Source organism: Talpa occidentalis, unplaced genomic scaffold (assembly GCF_014898055.3).
Source record: "Talpa occidentalis isolate TD23 unplaced genomic scaffold, MPIMG_talOcc4v2.1 talOcc4.5, whole genome shotgun sequence".
Lineage (NCBI taxonomy): Eukaryota > Metazoa > Chordata > Mammalia > Eulipotyphla > Talpidae > Talpa > Talpa occidentalis.
Window position 1 is genome coordinate 94,871,240 of NW_023604861.1, and position 15,660 is coordinate 94,886,899.

General features: G+C 46.6%; 1 protein-coding gene across 1 annotated transcript; it reads right to left on the bottom strand.

The window, feature by feature from the left end:
• Positions 1 to 930: 930 nt before the first annotated feature.
• Positions 931 to 14,760, bottom strand: CD8B (CD8 subunit beta). Its single transcript, XM_037527785.1, has 6 exons — positions 14,680 to 14,760; positions 12,349 to 12,690; positions 8,549 to 8,632; positions 5,510 to 5,599; positions 3,524 to 3,560; positions 931 to 1,687 (listed from the first exon to the last, which is right to left on the bottom strand). Exons 1-6 carry the CDS (start codon positions 14,720 to 14,722, stop codon positions 1,675 to 1,677), a joined length of 609 nt encoding a protein of 202 aa, XP_037383682.1. The 5' UTR covers positions 14,723 to 14,760; the 3' UTR covers positions 931 to 1,674.
• Positions 14,761 to 15,660: the final 900 nt, after the last annotated feature.

The window sequence follows — 15,660 nt, forward strand, 5'->3', positions numbered from 1 at the left end:
CTTACTTCCGTTGCGGACGGAGTGTGAGCCTTCAGTAAGGGCCTTGGTTTCTTATCACGTACATGGGGTACTCAGAGCAAGGAGTCCACCTTAAAAGAGAACCCCAGAGGAGTCTAGTACAGGCTATTTTGGGTCTTTCCTCTCTTCCCTCAGCCTTGGGAGGCAATTTGTCCTGTTGTCCTTGTAAGTTGATGGCAGAAAATGTTTACTTCTCTTGAGTACCTACTGCATCTACATCTGTCCAAGTCCTACCCACTACACCATTGGTGCCTACCAGAAGCCTCTGAATAGAACCTGTTTGCCAATGTCTCACCAAATTGTGCTTCCCAGCCCTGAACTGGTCAGGAAAAGCAGGTGGGACTTTATTCTCCTTTGAGCTGGGCATCTTGCTTCTGTAATGCAGCCTAAAGGGGCATTCTCCTTTGGCTCTTAGCTCCTATGCCGCTAAAGCCCAGGATGGGAAGCTAAGAAAGATCTAGGGGCTTTTTTAAAAGATACCAAACATTCATCTTAATTTTCCTCTCCAGCTCAGCATTTTCTCCTTGCTTTTTCCTTCTCTGACCATCAAAGCTGAGCGACAGTAAAAAAAAGAAAAAAAAAATTAATGGGCCATGTTATAGACCAGGATGCTTCTCACTGCCTCTTCATCAGGTCATCAGCCTTGAAGTCAGGAATCCTGGGTTCCATCCTCAATAAAGATGAATGGGTGTGAGAGAAGACAGCTCAGGAGTGGTCCAGAGGAGTTAGACCTCTGAGGTACTACTGCCAGGTTCTGGGTACCCTGGAGCTCCCCATCCTCCTCAGGCCTTCACTACACACAACATGGACGGCATGTTTTGGGGCAAATGATGAACTTGGACACAAAATGAAGACATATGCATGTTATCCTTGTATTTCTTTTCAACTGAGCATAAGTGTCTCTGCTATAGAGACAGGTTTTCATGCTTTCGCATCACAGGAGCCATTGTCTCTTTTACTCAGGACTTTATTTTTACAACCAAGGCAGTTTCACAAAAAGAACAGAAAGTGAGAGAAGAAATATACAAGCCATGGGAAGGCAGACGAGAAGCCCAGAATGTTAATGGGAGATGAAGTGACCTCTTGTTCCAAAAACCACTGGTTCTGGGTCCCACAGGAGGTGCTCACAGACTGAAATGACTGTGGGAGCTGGTCAACCCCTCTTCAGAAGCCTGATTCCCAACTGGGGTGTCTCTTAAATAGGCTCTTGGTGCGCACTAACCCCATCCTGGGGAGATGGAGGTGGGGAGGGGGAAGCCACCTAGCACCATCCCCTGAGGGGTTCAGGACTCAAGGATACTGTCCTACTGAGACAAAGCAACTTGTAAGATGTGAGCCGGACAGCCACCACCAAAAAGCCCCTGCCTGGCCTGGGGTGAGTACAGGAGCCGGAAGTGGTGTCACGGGCAGCATTTCTTGTAGGAAGTGCTCTGAGGTTCTGAGACTTTCTCTCTGAGATTCCGGGTGATCAACTAAAAAGTTCCTCCCATGTAGAAGGCCCACAGAAAGAACTGTGCAGTAGTTAAAAGCAGGCAGTTTCAGCAGATCAATGGAATTTCCATGGTTGAATATATCCCATCTCTCATTTTTCCAGATCACTTTCATAACACTGACCAACGCTTTTTTGTAGCAAGACACCAAAAACACAGTCTTTGCTCATTTACAAAACCTGGAAACAACAGAAAGTTATAAAACCACTTATTTTCAGGCAAATTATATTGAATTTTCTGTAATAGAGACAAATGACAGATGAGGGTGCAGGATGACACTCCCAGTAACCTGGGACCAACAGTTCTGGGTTAGTATGATTTTAGGACCCATCTTAGTTACTTAAAAAAAAAAAAAATGAACACCTGCCTCCCCCCACCCCCCAAAAAAAACAAACCAAAAAACAGTCCAAAGAACTCTAGCTTTGAATAGTGTTACTTCCTGCAGTGCCTTCTAAACTCTTCAAAAATGCACATTGAAGGGCGAGAAGATGGCAGGCTGATGGGATTATTTTCTAAGGTCAGTTAGAGGCTGGGGACAGCAGATTTGTGAGGCCGTGGACTATTTCATCCACACCTGGATCACCATCACAAAAGCAGACATAGTTTTCAAATGAAATTTTTTCAGCCACAAATCCTTCTGTTCAAGTGGTATCTTACAGGTAAAATGTAATAGATGAACGTGGAGCAGTTAGGAATGAAGAGGGCCTACTCATGAGCACCCCCAGCACTTCCTCATTTCAGGTGATTCTCAGAACCCCTGGGATTGCCAAAACATAAAGTACTGTATCAAGTTCCTTCAAAACTGGCATCAAATTACTGGGGAACACGGGCATGTAGGGAACAGAACCACACATGGCACACCAAAGGGTCTCATTCTCTATAAAATGTCACCATAGGGAAGATTTTGAATGGAACATTCTGGAGGTCTAGGCTTAGATGATAAATATATTCAAGTTGCTGCTTCATAGATAAAGGGTAGTTTCCAAATCCAACACACAAGGTGGAAATTGCACATCAGCAAAATTATTGAAAACTGCATAAAATACAGCAGGTGTGTGTCAGCAATTATCTAATGCAGAACACATAGAGACTTGATATGGAAATGACAATTTTCAAGATTTAGAAATGCATTTTGTTCCTTTGTTGTTGCATTTATAGAGTTGACGTTCTTATGTTACATGAACTGTGCTTCAACTCTATTGGATCAGAGGGAGAACATTTTAGGGGATTAGCCTAGGAAGTCTGCACAATAGCCATGAGGTTGTTACTACTGTTCCATTATACACCAGAGGGAGCAGAGGCCCACAGAGATGAAGTGACTTGCCTACAGTCACATGGCTGGTGAGGGACAGGTAGGGTTCAAACCCAGATCTGCTCCATGCCAGAGCCAGAGCTGCTCTGGAGAGCAGGATCCTGATGCCTCTTCATTCTAGAGGTCTGGACTTTCTTTTTTCCCAAACACCTCTACGTGGAAGGGATAGGTATATGCAACACAGTCTCTATTTTGAGGAAGAAAAAAACAATCCAAGAAAACAGGCCATGGCACATTGGGGGCCTCGGGGTAGGGGAGCAGCTCTGGCCTCTTACAGCTTCTTGGCTCTACGTGGGCTTACCCCATCAGTAGATTTAAAGGGCAAGTACTTTTTAGCCACTGCATTTATGTGATTTTGTGGGTTTGCCAATTCCTGGACCAGATGAGGGTCCAGGGTGGAAGATGAGAGCAAGACATCCCATAGCCAACACCAGCAGGAAGGAAAGGACAGTTGATGGAGGATGTGACCTCGGGGTGAACTGAATTGTCTCCAGTTGGATTCTCTTTACTGTGAGCAAATCTTTCAAGTTATCTGTAAAAATAAACCTATGTCTCACAAGCCCAAGTCCAATGAAGTGATGGGCAGGACAGTTTAGATATCCTGCCATATTCTATTCATATAAGAGTAGATTATTACCATCAGGATAGCTGAGAGCTAAATTCACCGTATTTGAAATCAACATAAATGAGTGCTAGCACTTACTGTTTTATGTAACGAAGCCGGGCTCTCCTCCTCCGGCCTGGAGGAAGAAAATAAAAATACCAGTTGGCATAGGCTGTGGGTCACTGACACCAAACCCAAGAAATAGAGGAAGGTAATGAGGACAGTTAACACCTCAGACCACTTCCCAGGTCTCTGGCTCTGCTCCAAACACTTCACACAATTTATTTAATTCCTTTGATATTCATAGCAGACCTAGAGTTGAGTATCACTCCTATTATTTTAATTTTGTATCTGGGGAAACTGAGGCAGAATGTGAGTTAACCATAACTTGCCCAAAGTCAAGCAGTTAATAAGTAGTAAAGCCAGGATTAAACTCAGTTAATCTACCCTAGTCTGCTGTCCTTAAACAAGTTGTCCTGTCCTTCCCAGCACGTCAGGAATGAGAGATTGTACAGAGAGGTGGCCTTAAACTAGAGTATGAGTATTCCGGAATGCACAAGATTTCCCACTGTGATGTAGGAAAGAAATATGAGCATGTCTAATTTCATGTTTATCTCATTCTTTATTACATTTTATTTTTAAGTCATTTTAATGGCTTGCATATTATGTGAATAATACATATTATGTTAAATAAATAAGTACAAGTAGTCACAGTTAGTGTTTATAATTTAAAAATGTTTTGCCAGTGAAGTTCTTGATCAAAAAAGTTTGCAGAAGACCTCCCAGGTGGCTTAGGGGCTGTGTCTCTGTGCTACCACCGAGATGGCCCTCTTGCAGCAAAGCAGCCTGAGTTGGATCCCAACCAGGGAGCTAAACCACATATAGCACAGCAGACCTCTCTTGTCTCATACGCTGCTCCCCTTGGCAGTGTATTTCAGTGGATCTGCCTGTTCTGCTACTCTCTGGTGAACCCTCTCACCCCCACTTCTGGTCTACATCCCAGTTCTCCTACGCAAAAATAAATTTAAAAAAATAATAAAAATCTTGTAAAGGAATAATTCTTTTTTTTAAAAAAAAAGATTTATTTATTTTTGCATACAAGAGCTGGGTTGTAGGCCAGAGGTGCGGGGAGGTGAGAGGATTCACCAGAGACAGAGTGGGGAGCAGAACAGGCAGACTGACTGAAATACACTGCTGAGGGGAGCAGCAGGGGAGACAGGAGAGGTTTGCCTTGTGGGTTAACTCCCTGGCCAGGGATCCAAAGGAACAATTCTTAAAAAAAAAGTTTGCAGACCACCGAATATTAATGGGGTAAATGCCACTCAATTGTGGGTGGTAATTGTATGCAAAAATGTGCTAAGGATGCAAAGCTCCTGGGAGAGGGTCCATAATTGCAATTACACTTCAATGGGGTCTGTGACATAACAAAGAGGTCCCCTCCCTCCCATTTTAATGAAGCCTAGACAGGGTAAGTTTCTTGCTTGAGGTGGTACAGGTGAACAGAGGTACCAGTGGTAGGTAGAGCCTGGGGCTCTCCGGAACTGTGAGGGGTTCCCCTCTTTACTATGAACCCAGTAGAGCAGAGCCTGAAAAGCCTACAGAAGGGGATGATCCCATCTCTGAGTTTCCCTACAGCCTCACAGCAGGGTAGGAGTTTTAGCTTCTGGGGAAAAAACTCAAACCCTACCACAATCTCTCTGTGCACTGGCTTCCATTCTGACAGCTGGTGGAGACACTAAGCAAATGCCTGGGTGGGCCATTTTGGGCAGGAGTTTATAAACTACAACCCTGGGAGATAGGTAACGGTTACCCTTGAGCTGAGCCTCAGAGGGACCAGGATGCACAGCCAAGGTCACCCAATATTGGGGGCAACCGGGTTAGATTGAGACTCCTGAGATAGGGTGCTCTCAGGCATGACCTGCAGCATGACCTCAGGCCAAGAAACACTTCTGAAGCCCCACAGGTTTTGGGGGTGGGGGACAGACTTCAACCAGGCTGCACTACTCCCCTAGAGAAGGAAGAACTTTCAGGGAAACACTTAACTGCAAAAAGGATTGGCATGATAGCACCAAAGGGACAACTTACAGTGCTGGTGTATGGCCACTCCCAAGGACACCAGCAGGATCAGGAAGCCGGCTACCAGCAGGCCAAGGATGATGGGGCCACAAGGCGGGCCTGGGAGAGATACACATTGAATGTTTGAGACACGCAGACACATAAGATACAACTGGAAGCCCTGTCTCCCAAAGCATACCACGGTTTGCCTATTTCCTTCTAGTCTTTTTTTCTATATTTCTGACACACTGAGATAATTTTACATATAAAATTTCATGCCCCACATTCAAATTTAAAAGTAATTCATTAAACTCAGTATCTATTTATATCCAAAGGAGATTGACCATTTCCAGCTGCTAACAGGGTGTTTACTCTTTCTTTAAAGTTTTATTTCAACGTCCCAAGAAAGAGCTGAATATATTTTCATTGCAAAAAGTTCAAGTACATGAGTGCCCCTTGACATCCTACAGAAATAACTGCCATCATTAATTTGGTAACTATCTCTTTGTATTTACATATATATAATTGATACAGACACATTATTTTTTTTACAGTATAATCCATAAAGTGGATTATACTGTACGTATTGTTTTCCAACCATTTTTTCCCTGTATTTAAACTCGTCAGCACATTCTTTTCTCAAACAGAGTAACATCTGACAGTATGGATGGTTCACGGATTATTTAGGCACCAATGGACATTTTGGTTGTTTCCAGTGTTTGACTTTCAACAAATATCCTTGATATTATCAATGCTCACTTATTCACTAACATATATTAAGTGCATACTGTGTGTTATTTCCCCTGTTAAGCATCAAAATTGGAAATATTTAAAGCTTTGGTTTTTGTTTTCATAACATCTTTACTGATATATAATTTACATACAGCAAAAATCACCTCTTTAAAGTGCATAATTTAGTGTCACCACAATCTAACTTTAAGAATATTTCCCCGGGCCTCCCCGGTGGCGCAGTGGTTTAGCGCTGGGTTGCGAAGCTGCCGGCAGCCTCTGCAGCACCAGTTCGATTCCTGGCCGCCGTGCGAGGGTCCCACATGGCAAGCAGACCTCTCCTGCCGCCCGCTGCTCCCCTCGGCAGTGTACTTTGTCACTCTGCCTGTTCTGCTCTCCGCTCTGACTCTGGTGAATTCTCTTGCCCTCCCATGCTTCTGACTGTACCCAGTGCTTGTATAAATAAAGAAATAAATCTTTAATTAAAAAAAAAAAAAGAAAAAAGGGAGGGGAAAAAAAAAGAACATTTCACCCTCCAAGAAATCCTGTACCCATTAACAGCGACTCCCTAGTTCTTCCCCCAAACCTTGGGCAACCACTAATCAACATTGTCTCCATGGCATGCTATATTTTGAACATTTTATATCAATGGGATCAGACAATATATGATCTTTTGTGACTAGCTTCTTTTACTGCCTAATATTTTCAATACTCATTCACATTGAAACAGCTTGGAGTTTCCTCAAAAAAATTAAGAATAAAACTCTCATATGATTCATCCACTTAGTATTTACCTGAAGAAAATGAAAACACTAATTCAAAAAGATATCTGCACCCCCATGTTTACTGCAGCATTATTTGTAATAGCAAATATGTGAAATAATCTAAGTGTCCATAGGTGGAGGACTGCATAAAGGGGTGTGTGTGTGTGTGTATGTGTGTGTGTATGTGTGTGTGTGTGTGTGTGTGTGTGTAATAGAATTCAGTCATCAAACAAAAGAAATCCTGCCTTTCAACAACATGGATGGACTGCTTCAAGGGTATTATGTTAAGTAAAATAAATGAAAAAAAACCCCACCAAATACTATAATCTTATTTATATATAAAATCTAAAAAACAAATCTACACAAACAAACAAAAACCAAGCTCATAGATACACAGAACAGATTAGTGGTTGTCAGAGACAGGAAGTAGGAGAAGTGGATGGAGTCAAAGGCACATATTTTCAGTTATAAAGTGAATAAATCCTGGGGAATATAATGTACAGCATGATGATGAGCATTAATGGTACTGTATTGCATATTTGGAAATTCTTCAGAGTATAGATCTTAAAAGTTCTCACAATAAAATAATAATAAAAATAATTTTATAACTGTGAATAGATGGATATTGACTAGACTCACTAAACTGGTCACTCAAGGTATATACAAATATGGAATCACTATGTTGTATACCTGAAACTAATATAATATTATTTGTCAATTATACCTCAATAACAAATGATAAAAGATCTGTGGTACAGCATCTATCATTACTTCACTCCTTATGGGCAAAAAATATTCCATTGTAGGGATAGTCTCTATTTTGTAAATTCATTCATTCACTAGTGTACTTTGAGTTTTGTTGACGTTTTGGCTATGAAGAATAAGGCTGCTAGCAACATTTGTGCACAAGTTTTTTGGGTGAATGTATCCTCCATTAAATTTTGTCCTGTGATGATATATGAGTTGGTCCCCCACTGTGAGGGTAGAGTTGCTGTGATACTCAGCTTCCCTTCTGACCCCAGCTTGGGGTCAGAGAAATAGACTAGACAATCCACACTTGGGAAAGGGTTGGGGAAGGAAGAAAAGTAGGATGGGAGAGAGGGAGGGTAAGAGTAAAGGTAGAGAGGGCCTCCCCGGTGACGCAGCGGTTGAGCACTGGGTTGCGAAGCTGCCCGCAGCTTCTGCAGCGCTGGTTCAATCCCCGGCTGCTCCCCGGCCACTGGAAGAGGGTCCCACATGGCGCGCAGACCTCTCCTGCTGCCCACTGCTCCCCTCAGCAGTGTACTTCGGTCCTTCTGCCTGCTCTGCTTCCCGCTCTGGTGAATTCTCTCACCCTCCTGCACTTCTGACTGTACCCAGTGGTTGCATAAATAAATAAATAAATAAATAAATAAATAAATCTTTAAAAAAATAAAATAAAATAAAGAGTGAACTATACTATGTGCATGGAGGATTTGCTATAATAATAATAATAAAAAAAAGAGTAAAGGTAGAGAGGTAGATTTTCCTTCTCAGATGTCTTCAAAGGAAGGAAGGGAGTGTTTGCTGTCTTTCTGAGGGTTCAGCGAAAACTCACCTTTCTGGATTTTTGGCGGCTTGCATGGTATCTTCTTGGTTATGGGCTTCTTGGTGGGCCGGGCAGTGGTGGGGAGGACGTCAACTACAGAAAGAGAACGAGACACATACCTGAGCCAGGTAGCAGCAGGTGCCCACAGAGACAAAACTTAAAGCAGGACATCTTAGAATTCAGATATGAAAGTCCTCAACACTATTCCCTCAGCACCTTACAGGGCTTTAGAATTTTTGATCTGCTTTCCAATTCTCAGATCTATCTGGGGACTTAGGTAGGGGGGTCAGCTTGTTGTGCTGGAGAGAGGGGTTTCGAGCCACACAGACCCAAACAGAACCTGAGAAACTATTTGCATGACTTGGGGCAAGTCCTATCACTTTTCTGTCCTTCAGTTTCCACACTGCTGAATTAAAAATGATTCCCACCGCTTTCTCCACGTTGTGAGAATTCCAGGGGGCAGCATGCCCAACAAAGCATGTAGTAGATGTCGCTCCCACCAGCTAAAGACCTTGAGCTGAAGTCAGAGTCCCTGAGCCCTCGCATGGCCGGCTCCTCAGCTCACCCTGCCAATTCCTGGGTGAGTGGACGAAGTGAAAGGAGGTGGGGCCCTTTTCTGCACATTACTGTACAACAGCATAATTGGGGATTTGTTTTCCTTTCAAGTATCTTTAAAATGGCATACTATCAGGCTGGAGAGACGCTGGTCTAGTCTCAACCTTTCATCTCAAAGGTGGATGCCAGCAACGTGGGGCTGAAGCTCCCTACAAAGTGGAGACTGCTCTGCCTGAAACCCTGTAGTGGAAAGTGTGGGCTACAACGTCCAAAACCCCTCTCCTGACTTCTGGGGGGTTGCTCTTCTCTTCCGATCTAATTCAGGGTCACATGAGGAAGACTGGAGCAGGGCAACGGGACAATTGCACGGAGCAAACAGAGACACGTGGGGCTCCAAGGGGCTGAAGAAGGTGTGAGCTGCGGTGGCCGAGCGCAACCCTTGCTTTTGTGAGCTGAGGAAAGACATTTCACTGAAATGATTTTTGTGAAATGGAGGCGAGGGAATAGGGGGACATTGTGAACTTAAATTGCCATATCATGGCGCAGCAGACCTCTCCTGTCTCACCCGCTGCTCCCCTCAGCAGTGTATTTCAGTCAGCCTGCCTGTTCTGTTCCCCACTGTCTCTGGTGAAGCCTCTCACCTGCCCGCACATCTGGCCTGTACCCCGGTTCTTATATAATAAATAAATCTTTAAAAAAAATAAACTGCCATGTCAAGAGGAGTAGGGAGGGCTAGCCAAGGAACCGGTCATTTTGAGGCTGGCATCTTCCATATAAAAAGTGGACACGCAGATCTCACTACCCTGAACCTCCCTAGAAAGTGGAGACTGCTCTGCCTGCTTCATGAGGTTTCTGGAAGAAACAACTAACTAGAATCAACACTTACTAAGCTCCGCCATGTGTTAATGACTGTACCATGCACTGCAGCTTAAGCTGACTGACCGTCTGAGGCAGGAACTATTTTCCATCTCATCCCTGAGGAAGCCTGCACTCAGCTGCCCAAAGTTGGAGAGGCCGTAAACAGTAGAGGTGAGGCCTGAGCCCAAAGACTGATTTCTAGATTCTCATTCCACCACACTGCCTCAGGTGCAAATGTTTTTTGACAAAAAATTAAGGAAAAAAGGTTGACCTAAGGCTCCAAGGTCATCAGAGTGCTGAGGGAAACCATATAAAGGGCAAAGGACACCAGCTCCAGAGCTGTGAGGGGCCAGGCCCTCTGCCAGTGGTGCCACCGCCTTCTGGTATCTCCTTTAATCTTCACGGCCCGAGAACTGTCCATCCCATCATGTATACACGGGGAGGCACTCATGCTTTCAGTTGGACAGTGGTGAGCCCGCCAGAGAACCTGCTCAGTGCCTAGCTGGGCACAGGGCCCTGGGTCTGATGGCGGATGGTGTGGAGACTTTAAGTTCTACTTTCTGATCACCTGGTCCCCAGTTAAAACCTCCCCCTTCTCTCCTTAAAAAAAGGCTGGCCTTTAGAGACCAGGCTTAGGGAATGGGAAAGGCCCCATCTCTCCCTGATGCTTTCTGTATCATCTGGGCTTCCTTCTTTAAAACGTGTTGACCTTGCCTCGGGCAGGAGGGGGGGCTCCTGTGGTGGGTACCCTGGCTCAGGGGAGACAGATGATCTGGTTGCAAGCACAAGCTTTGAGAGGGATTGCCGCTCTGGGAGCTGTGCAGAGGGAGACATTTGGAATTACCAATGCCAGAAGAGAATGGGTGGTGGCAGAAGTGGGGAGTTTTTGCAAACCAGTTTTGCTTATACCACTATTCACTTTCCTTGGACCCTGAAATCTTGTGAGTGGGAAGATGTGGGTCTTTTAGATACAAAAACAGTAAGCCAAACCGAAACCCTAACCCTCCAAAACCCAATTCTCAGTACAGGAATCAATTGACTACTACCCCGCCCCCCAAGGATGCCTTAGCTTCTTGCCTAAAGATCTTACCCTCCACCTGCATCCCCTACCTCCTGATTTAAGACGGGAGACTGACAAGAAGTGACAAGGTTATCATTTTGGGTTTTGTCTTCCTAATTGTACTGCTATTCCCAGCTGTCTTTGCCTCTCACCATGCTTAGTGGTCTCATTCCTGGAGAGTCCCACTGTCTCTCTCTGTGTCCCAATCTGAGAAGAACCCAGGTGATCAGGGAGCAGGAGAGTGAGGCCTGCAGGGGGTCAACAGTGGCTCTGACCATGGGCTAACCTGGGAGCATGGCTAATGCCAGGTATGGCCTTTGAGAATTTCTCCCATGAGTCCTCTGCATCCTTGATAGCTTAATCCTCATTGTCCCAAATGGCAGCCACTTGCCATATGTGTTACCGAGCTTGCGAAATACAGCCAGTCTGTGTCGAGATGTGCAGTATGTGTAAAATAGACATAAAACAGTGTGGAAAAGGAATGGAAAATATTTTAGTAATAATTTTTAAATTGACATGTTGAAATGATAATATTGATACATTGGGTTTGATAGAATATATTACTTCAATTAACTTTTTTTTTTAATGTGGTCATTAGAAAAAAATAATTGCATTTGTGGCTCACAATATATATTTACCAGATCTGCTGCCTCATTCATGAGGAACTGCAGTTTGTAAGGGCTGGAGAGGGTCCTAGTGGCCATCAACAGCCCCATAAGACAGATGAGAAAACTGAGGCCAGGGAGTGAAGCAACCTGACGAACATGGAGATGTGCAGGAGGCTTGGAGTCTCCTTACTCCCTGCAATTCTTGGTGTGGGTTCTATTCATGCAGAATAAGAGGGCACCTGACCTCCACTGGCCCTAGAAATGCTCTCGTTGTGTATGTTCAGGAACTGAGGACCTTCTTACCCTGTGCACACTCAATGGAGACCCCTGAGGTTACCATCAGGCCTGAGTACTCAGCCCATCCAGCCATTGACATAGGACTATCTGTTGTGGCTGGAGGACAAAGCTGCCTCTCCCAAGAGCAGCCACACTTCTAAGTATCCCCTCTACTATAAAATCATATTATTATAGCATAGCACTAGTATAATACCTCCCAGGGTGCTTGGCAGCATTAGTGAGATAATTCTGTAGAACACTCATATGTGTTTGGCCCTGGGTAAGGGCTTATATTCTTGATACATATTGTAACCATTAGTCACAGGGCTATAGCTCATGGGTGTCATCCCCTCCTGCACAGTGGGGCTCACTGAGACCTCCCCAGTGCCCCTGTGTGCTGGGCACATAGTCGGTGGTCAATGTTTATGGTTGGCACTAACCCAGATTCTTACCCACAGTCAGCTGAATTCTGTTCCCAAAGATCAGTTCGGGGTTCCCGACCATCATGCAGAAGTAGACACCACTGTCAGCAGGTGTCGCACTTGTAAACGTGAGAGTGTGTGAATTCCCAGTCCAAGACATATTCAGGCTTCCTGTCTCATACTTCTGGCCATTCCCAGTATTTTTTGAGGCTTCATATGAGGCCAGGAACTCTAGACGACTGGCGGCATTCAGGGCCTGGGGCTGTCTCAGCCAGTAGATGCGGATGTTAGCAGAGGCGTCTCTGATGTCACACTTCAGTGTGGCTGTTTGACTTGTCTGAATTATTAGGGACCCAGCAACCTGATGGAGAGCTATGAGAAGAGAGGAGTAGAGACCATCAGAAAGAGAACTGGCCACAGGATTGCTAGGGCATCATTTTGGTCTTAGGCGGGCAGCACCAGCTGTTCATGGACAACTAGAACTGAGCACCCAGACTTGGCCTTGAACGCAGCCTCTGCCTTACAACAGTTGTGGCACCGCAAAATGGTTAGCCTTTCTCTTCTCTGCAAAAGGAGGGCGGCTTAGTGCCGTGTCCTGCCTGCCTCCGAGGGTTAGAATGTTCGAGACAGCACACTCAAACTTTAAAGCACTCCACAGGGGTAAATCATGGGCCATGGGGCTCACATATTGGGGGTTGTTATGGCAGCAAATAAGCTCTTAGGGAGAGGACTAGATTTCGGCCTTCACGGCCATGCCACAAAAGCTCTGGCAGATGGAATCTGTGTGGCAGAGGGAAACTTTGCAGATGAGGACAGTGGCTCAGAGGCAGCAAGGCCCAGGGAGGGACAGACCTGAATGGGCACAGGAGGCCGGAGTGCGTGTATTTCTCCAAGAAGAGTCAACTCATGAAGTCAAGGTCCATTTTCACCATGTGCCTGTACCTGTATCTCAGGCTCCTGGGCCCCACAATGGCCTTCTCTAGCACTGATAGAAAGAACTTGACTTTTTGACTCCACTCATAGGCCACTATGGGCTTTTGCTTGTGTCAAAGCTTATTTTTCCCCAAACATTATACTGACTTTTGAGAGGATCTTTACCTACCACTTAGGAAAGAGATGATTAGAATTGAAAATGCCAGTATTTATGGAGCCCTGCTGAGCTTCCCCTATGCATCATCTCACTTGATCCTCTCCAAATCCTGGGTTGGCGGGGGAGGATACTATTTCATGTCCATTTTACACAGCAACAGTGTTTCTGGAAGGTTAAGGACATGCTGCAGGTCACACAGCCTGTATGTGGTGGATCTAGATTCAAACCTAGGTCTAAGACTCCAGAAAGTGATCTTTGAGTTACTCCCTGAATTGAGGGACTGAGCCTTGGAATTCACCCGTGGAGTCATGACAGTGTGCTCATGTGCACAAAGTGGGGCCAAATATACAGACTTCTAAGCCCAGAAGTGACTCGTTGGGGGGACCTTGGCTAGACGCAGGCCCAGAGGCAGGCCTTGCTACACAGTAGTCTTATTCCATCTTCTCAGCAACCCAGCGTTTCTATTCTCAGAAGGACCTGCTGTTTCTAAAATGATCACCAATAAATCTAGTAGATCTGCGCGGCCTAGACTAGCTTCTACTTAAGATGTTGAACTCATCAGGTGAGTCTTGGTTTGGCAGAACTTTTGATCCCTGACAGAATCAACAGCTTTGTGCTTTGTGAGTAAGAGAGCAATCCACCACAGGCTAGTGGGCACTTTCGGGTGTGGAAGGGCTTCTTTCACAAAGCACTCTGGCTGGGCTTAGGCAGAGGGCCAGCCTAGACTCCCCACTATACCCCAACACCACTTGTTCCTGGAGCCACACACCACACACCCCTCCCAACCACAGGGAACTGGGGGGAGTACTCTGCCATACCTATCCAAGAATTGGCAACACCTTGGTGTTTGCGGACTTACCCGGAAGTAATAGAAATGTATCCACAGGACCCTGGGCCAAGTGCGGGGTATTAAAGCCAGAACTAGTCCCGCACCTTCCTGGGGGAACATCCCTGAAGGAACCCTGGAAAGGGCTTTTCCCTTCCTCCCTGGGCCCCCTTCCCTCCCTCCCTTCCTCTCGCCCACCATGCCTCCTCTTTCCCTGCCTCCCCTACTCCTCGGTCCAAGATTTGGGCCGAGGTGGCCTCAGTCCCGGGGTGCCTGGGCGAGCGAGCTCCCTGGGAGGTGTTTTCTTTCCAGTGTCCCCAAACTCCGGGCTCCGGGCCGTGTATCTTCTCCCCTCAGCCCTTCCTAGCCGCCCCCTAAGGCTCCCCTCGGGTCCAGCACAGAAGCCAGCCGGACCGCGGGTACCCAGCGGGTCTCCCCATCCTACCTGTGAGCTGCGCGGCTAGGAGGAGCCAGAGCCGCGGCTGCATGTTGGCGCGCCACACACCGGGTGCCGGCCGGGCTCCGCGGGGCGCCTCCCGCTCGGGGTGGGAGGGGAGCTGGACGGGCGGGCGGGGCGTCCGGATGGGGGTGGAGGGGGCAGCTGGGGAGCGGGGAGGGGCCGGTGGGATAGGGGCGGGAGTCTGGTGTGCCCAGGGCCACATCTGCGCGCTCACCCTCCTCGCATTTCAAAGGTCTGGGCTCCATTTCCTAAGAGCCACTAGGAACCCCCGCCTTGCAGAAAGGAGGTGACAGCGCTGACCTGTGCCAAGCAATTAAATTGAACATGTCGTCCCTCGGGAGGCGGTCAGGACAGGGGTACGACTCCTTGTGACCCCGAGGCTTAGAGAGATCAGGATGTGCAAGGTCGTGCAGGAGAGCGTGGCGCAGCCGGACCCTAACTATGTTCACTTTTCTTTAGGAGTAGTTGTTGGGCCTCCTGCGTGCCCCGGGCTCGGCAGGCCTGGAGTGGCCACGACCTGCGCTCCACCCTCAACGACTGTACACCTGTGAGGGATAAAAGGGAGTTAAGTGACTGGTACTCAGTTTAAAGTCCGAGGAAGGTGAGCTGCGGGCTGGGTCACAAGAGGGGGCCCCCCAACATCCGCCTGGGTATGGGGCAGAGCCAGACCTAAGCCGGTTGGAGACCCAGAGAGCTGAGGAGATTATGGTGCTCCCTCTAGCCTCCACAAGTCTGTAACTCCTGTTAAATAACACGAAAACGGCAAGTTGCCTCCTGTCTGTTGTGCAATCGCCAGCGTCAGGGACACTTGTCCAGTAGTCGAGTTCAAATCCAGTTAACGAAGGCAGGGGGTCTGCGGGTTGGGGGAGGGGTACAGAGGAGAGGGAGCTTGGAGAGGTATATGGGGGAGGACCGGTAGGACACCCTAAGAACTTGGAGTTTATCTACTGGGATGGGGGTGTGGGG

Coding starts and splice junctions, on each gene's coding strand:
- CD8B (XM_037527785.1), bottom strand. CDS start 14,722: ATGCAGCCGCGGCTCTGGCTCCTCCTAGCCGCGCAGCTCACAG. Junction 12,691..14,679: donor CCTAGCCGCGCAGCTCACAG/GTAGGATGGGGA, acceptor CTCTTCTCATAG/CTCTCCATCAGGTTGCTGGG. Junction 8,633..12,348: donor CAGAATTCAGCTGACTGTGG/GTAAGAATCTGG, acceptor CTCTTTCTGTAG/TTGACGTCCTCCCCACCACT.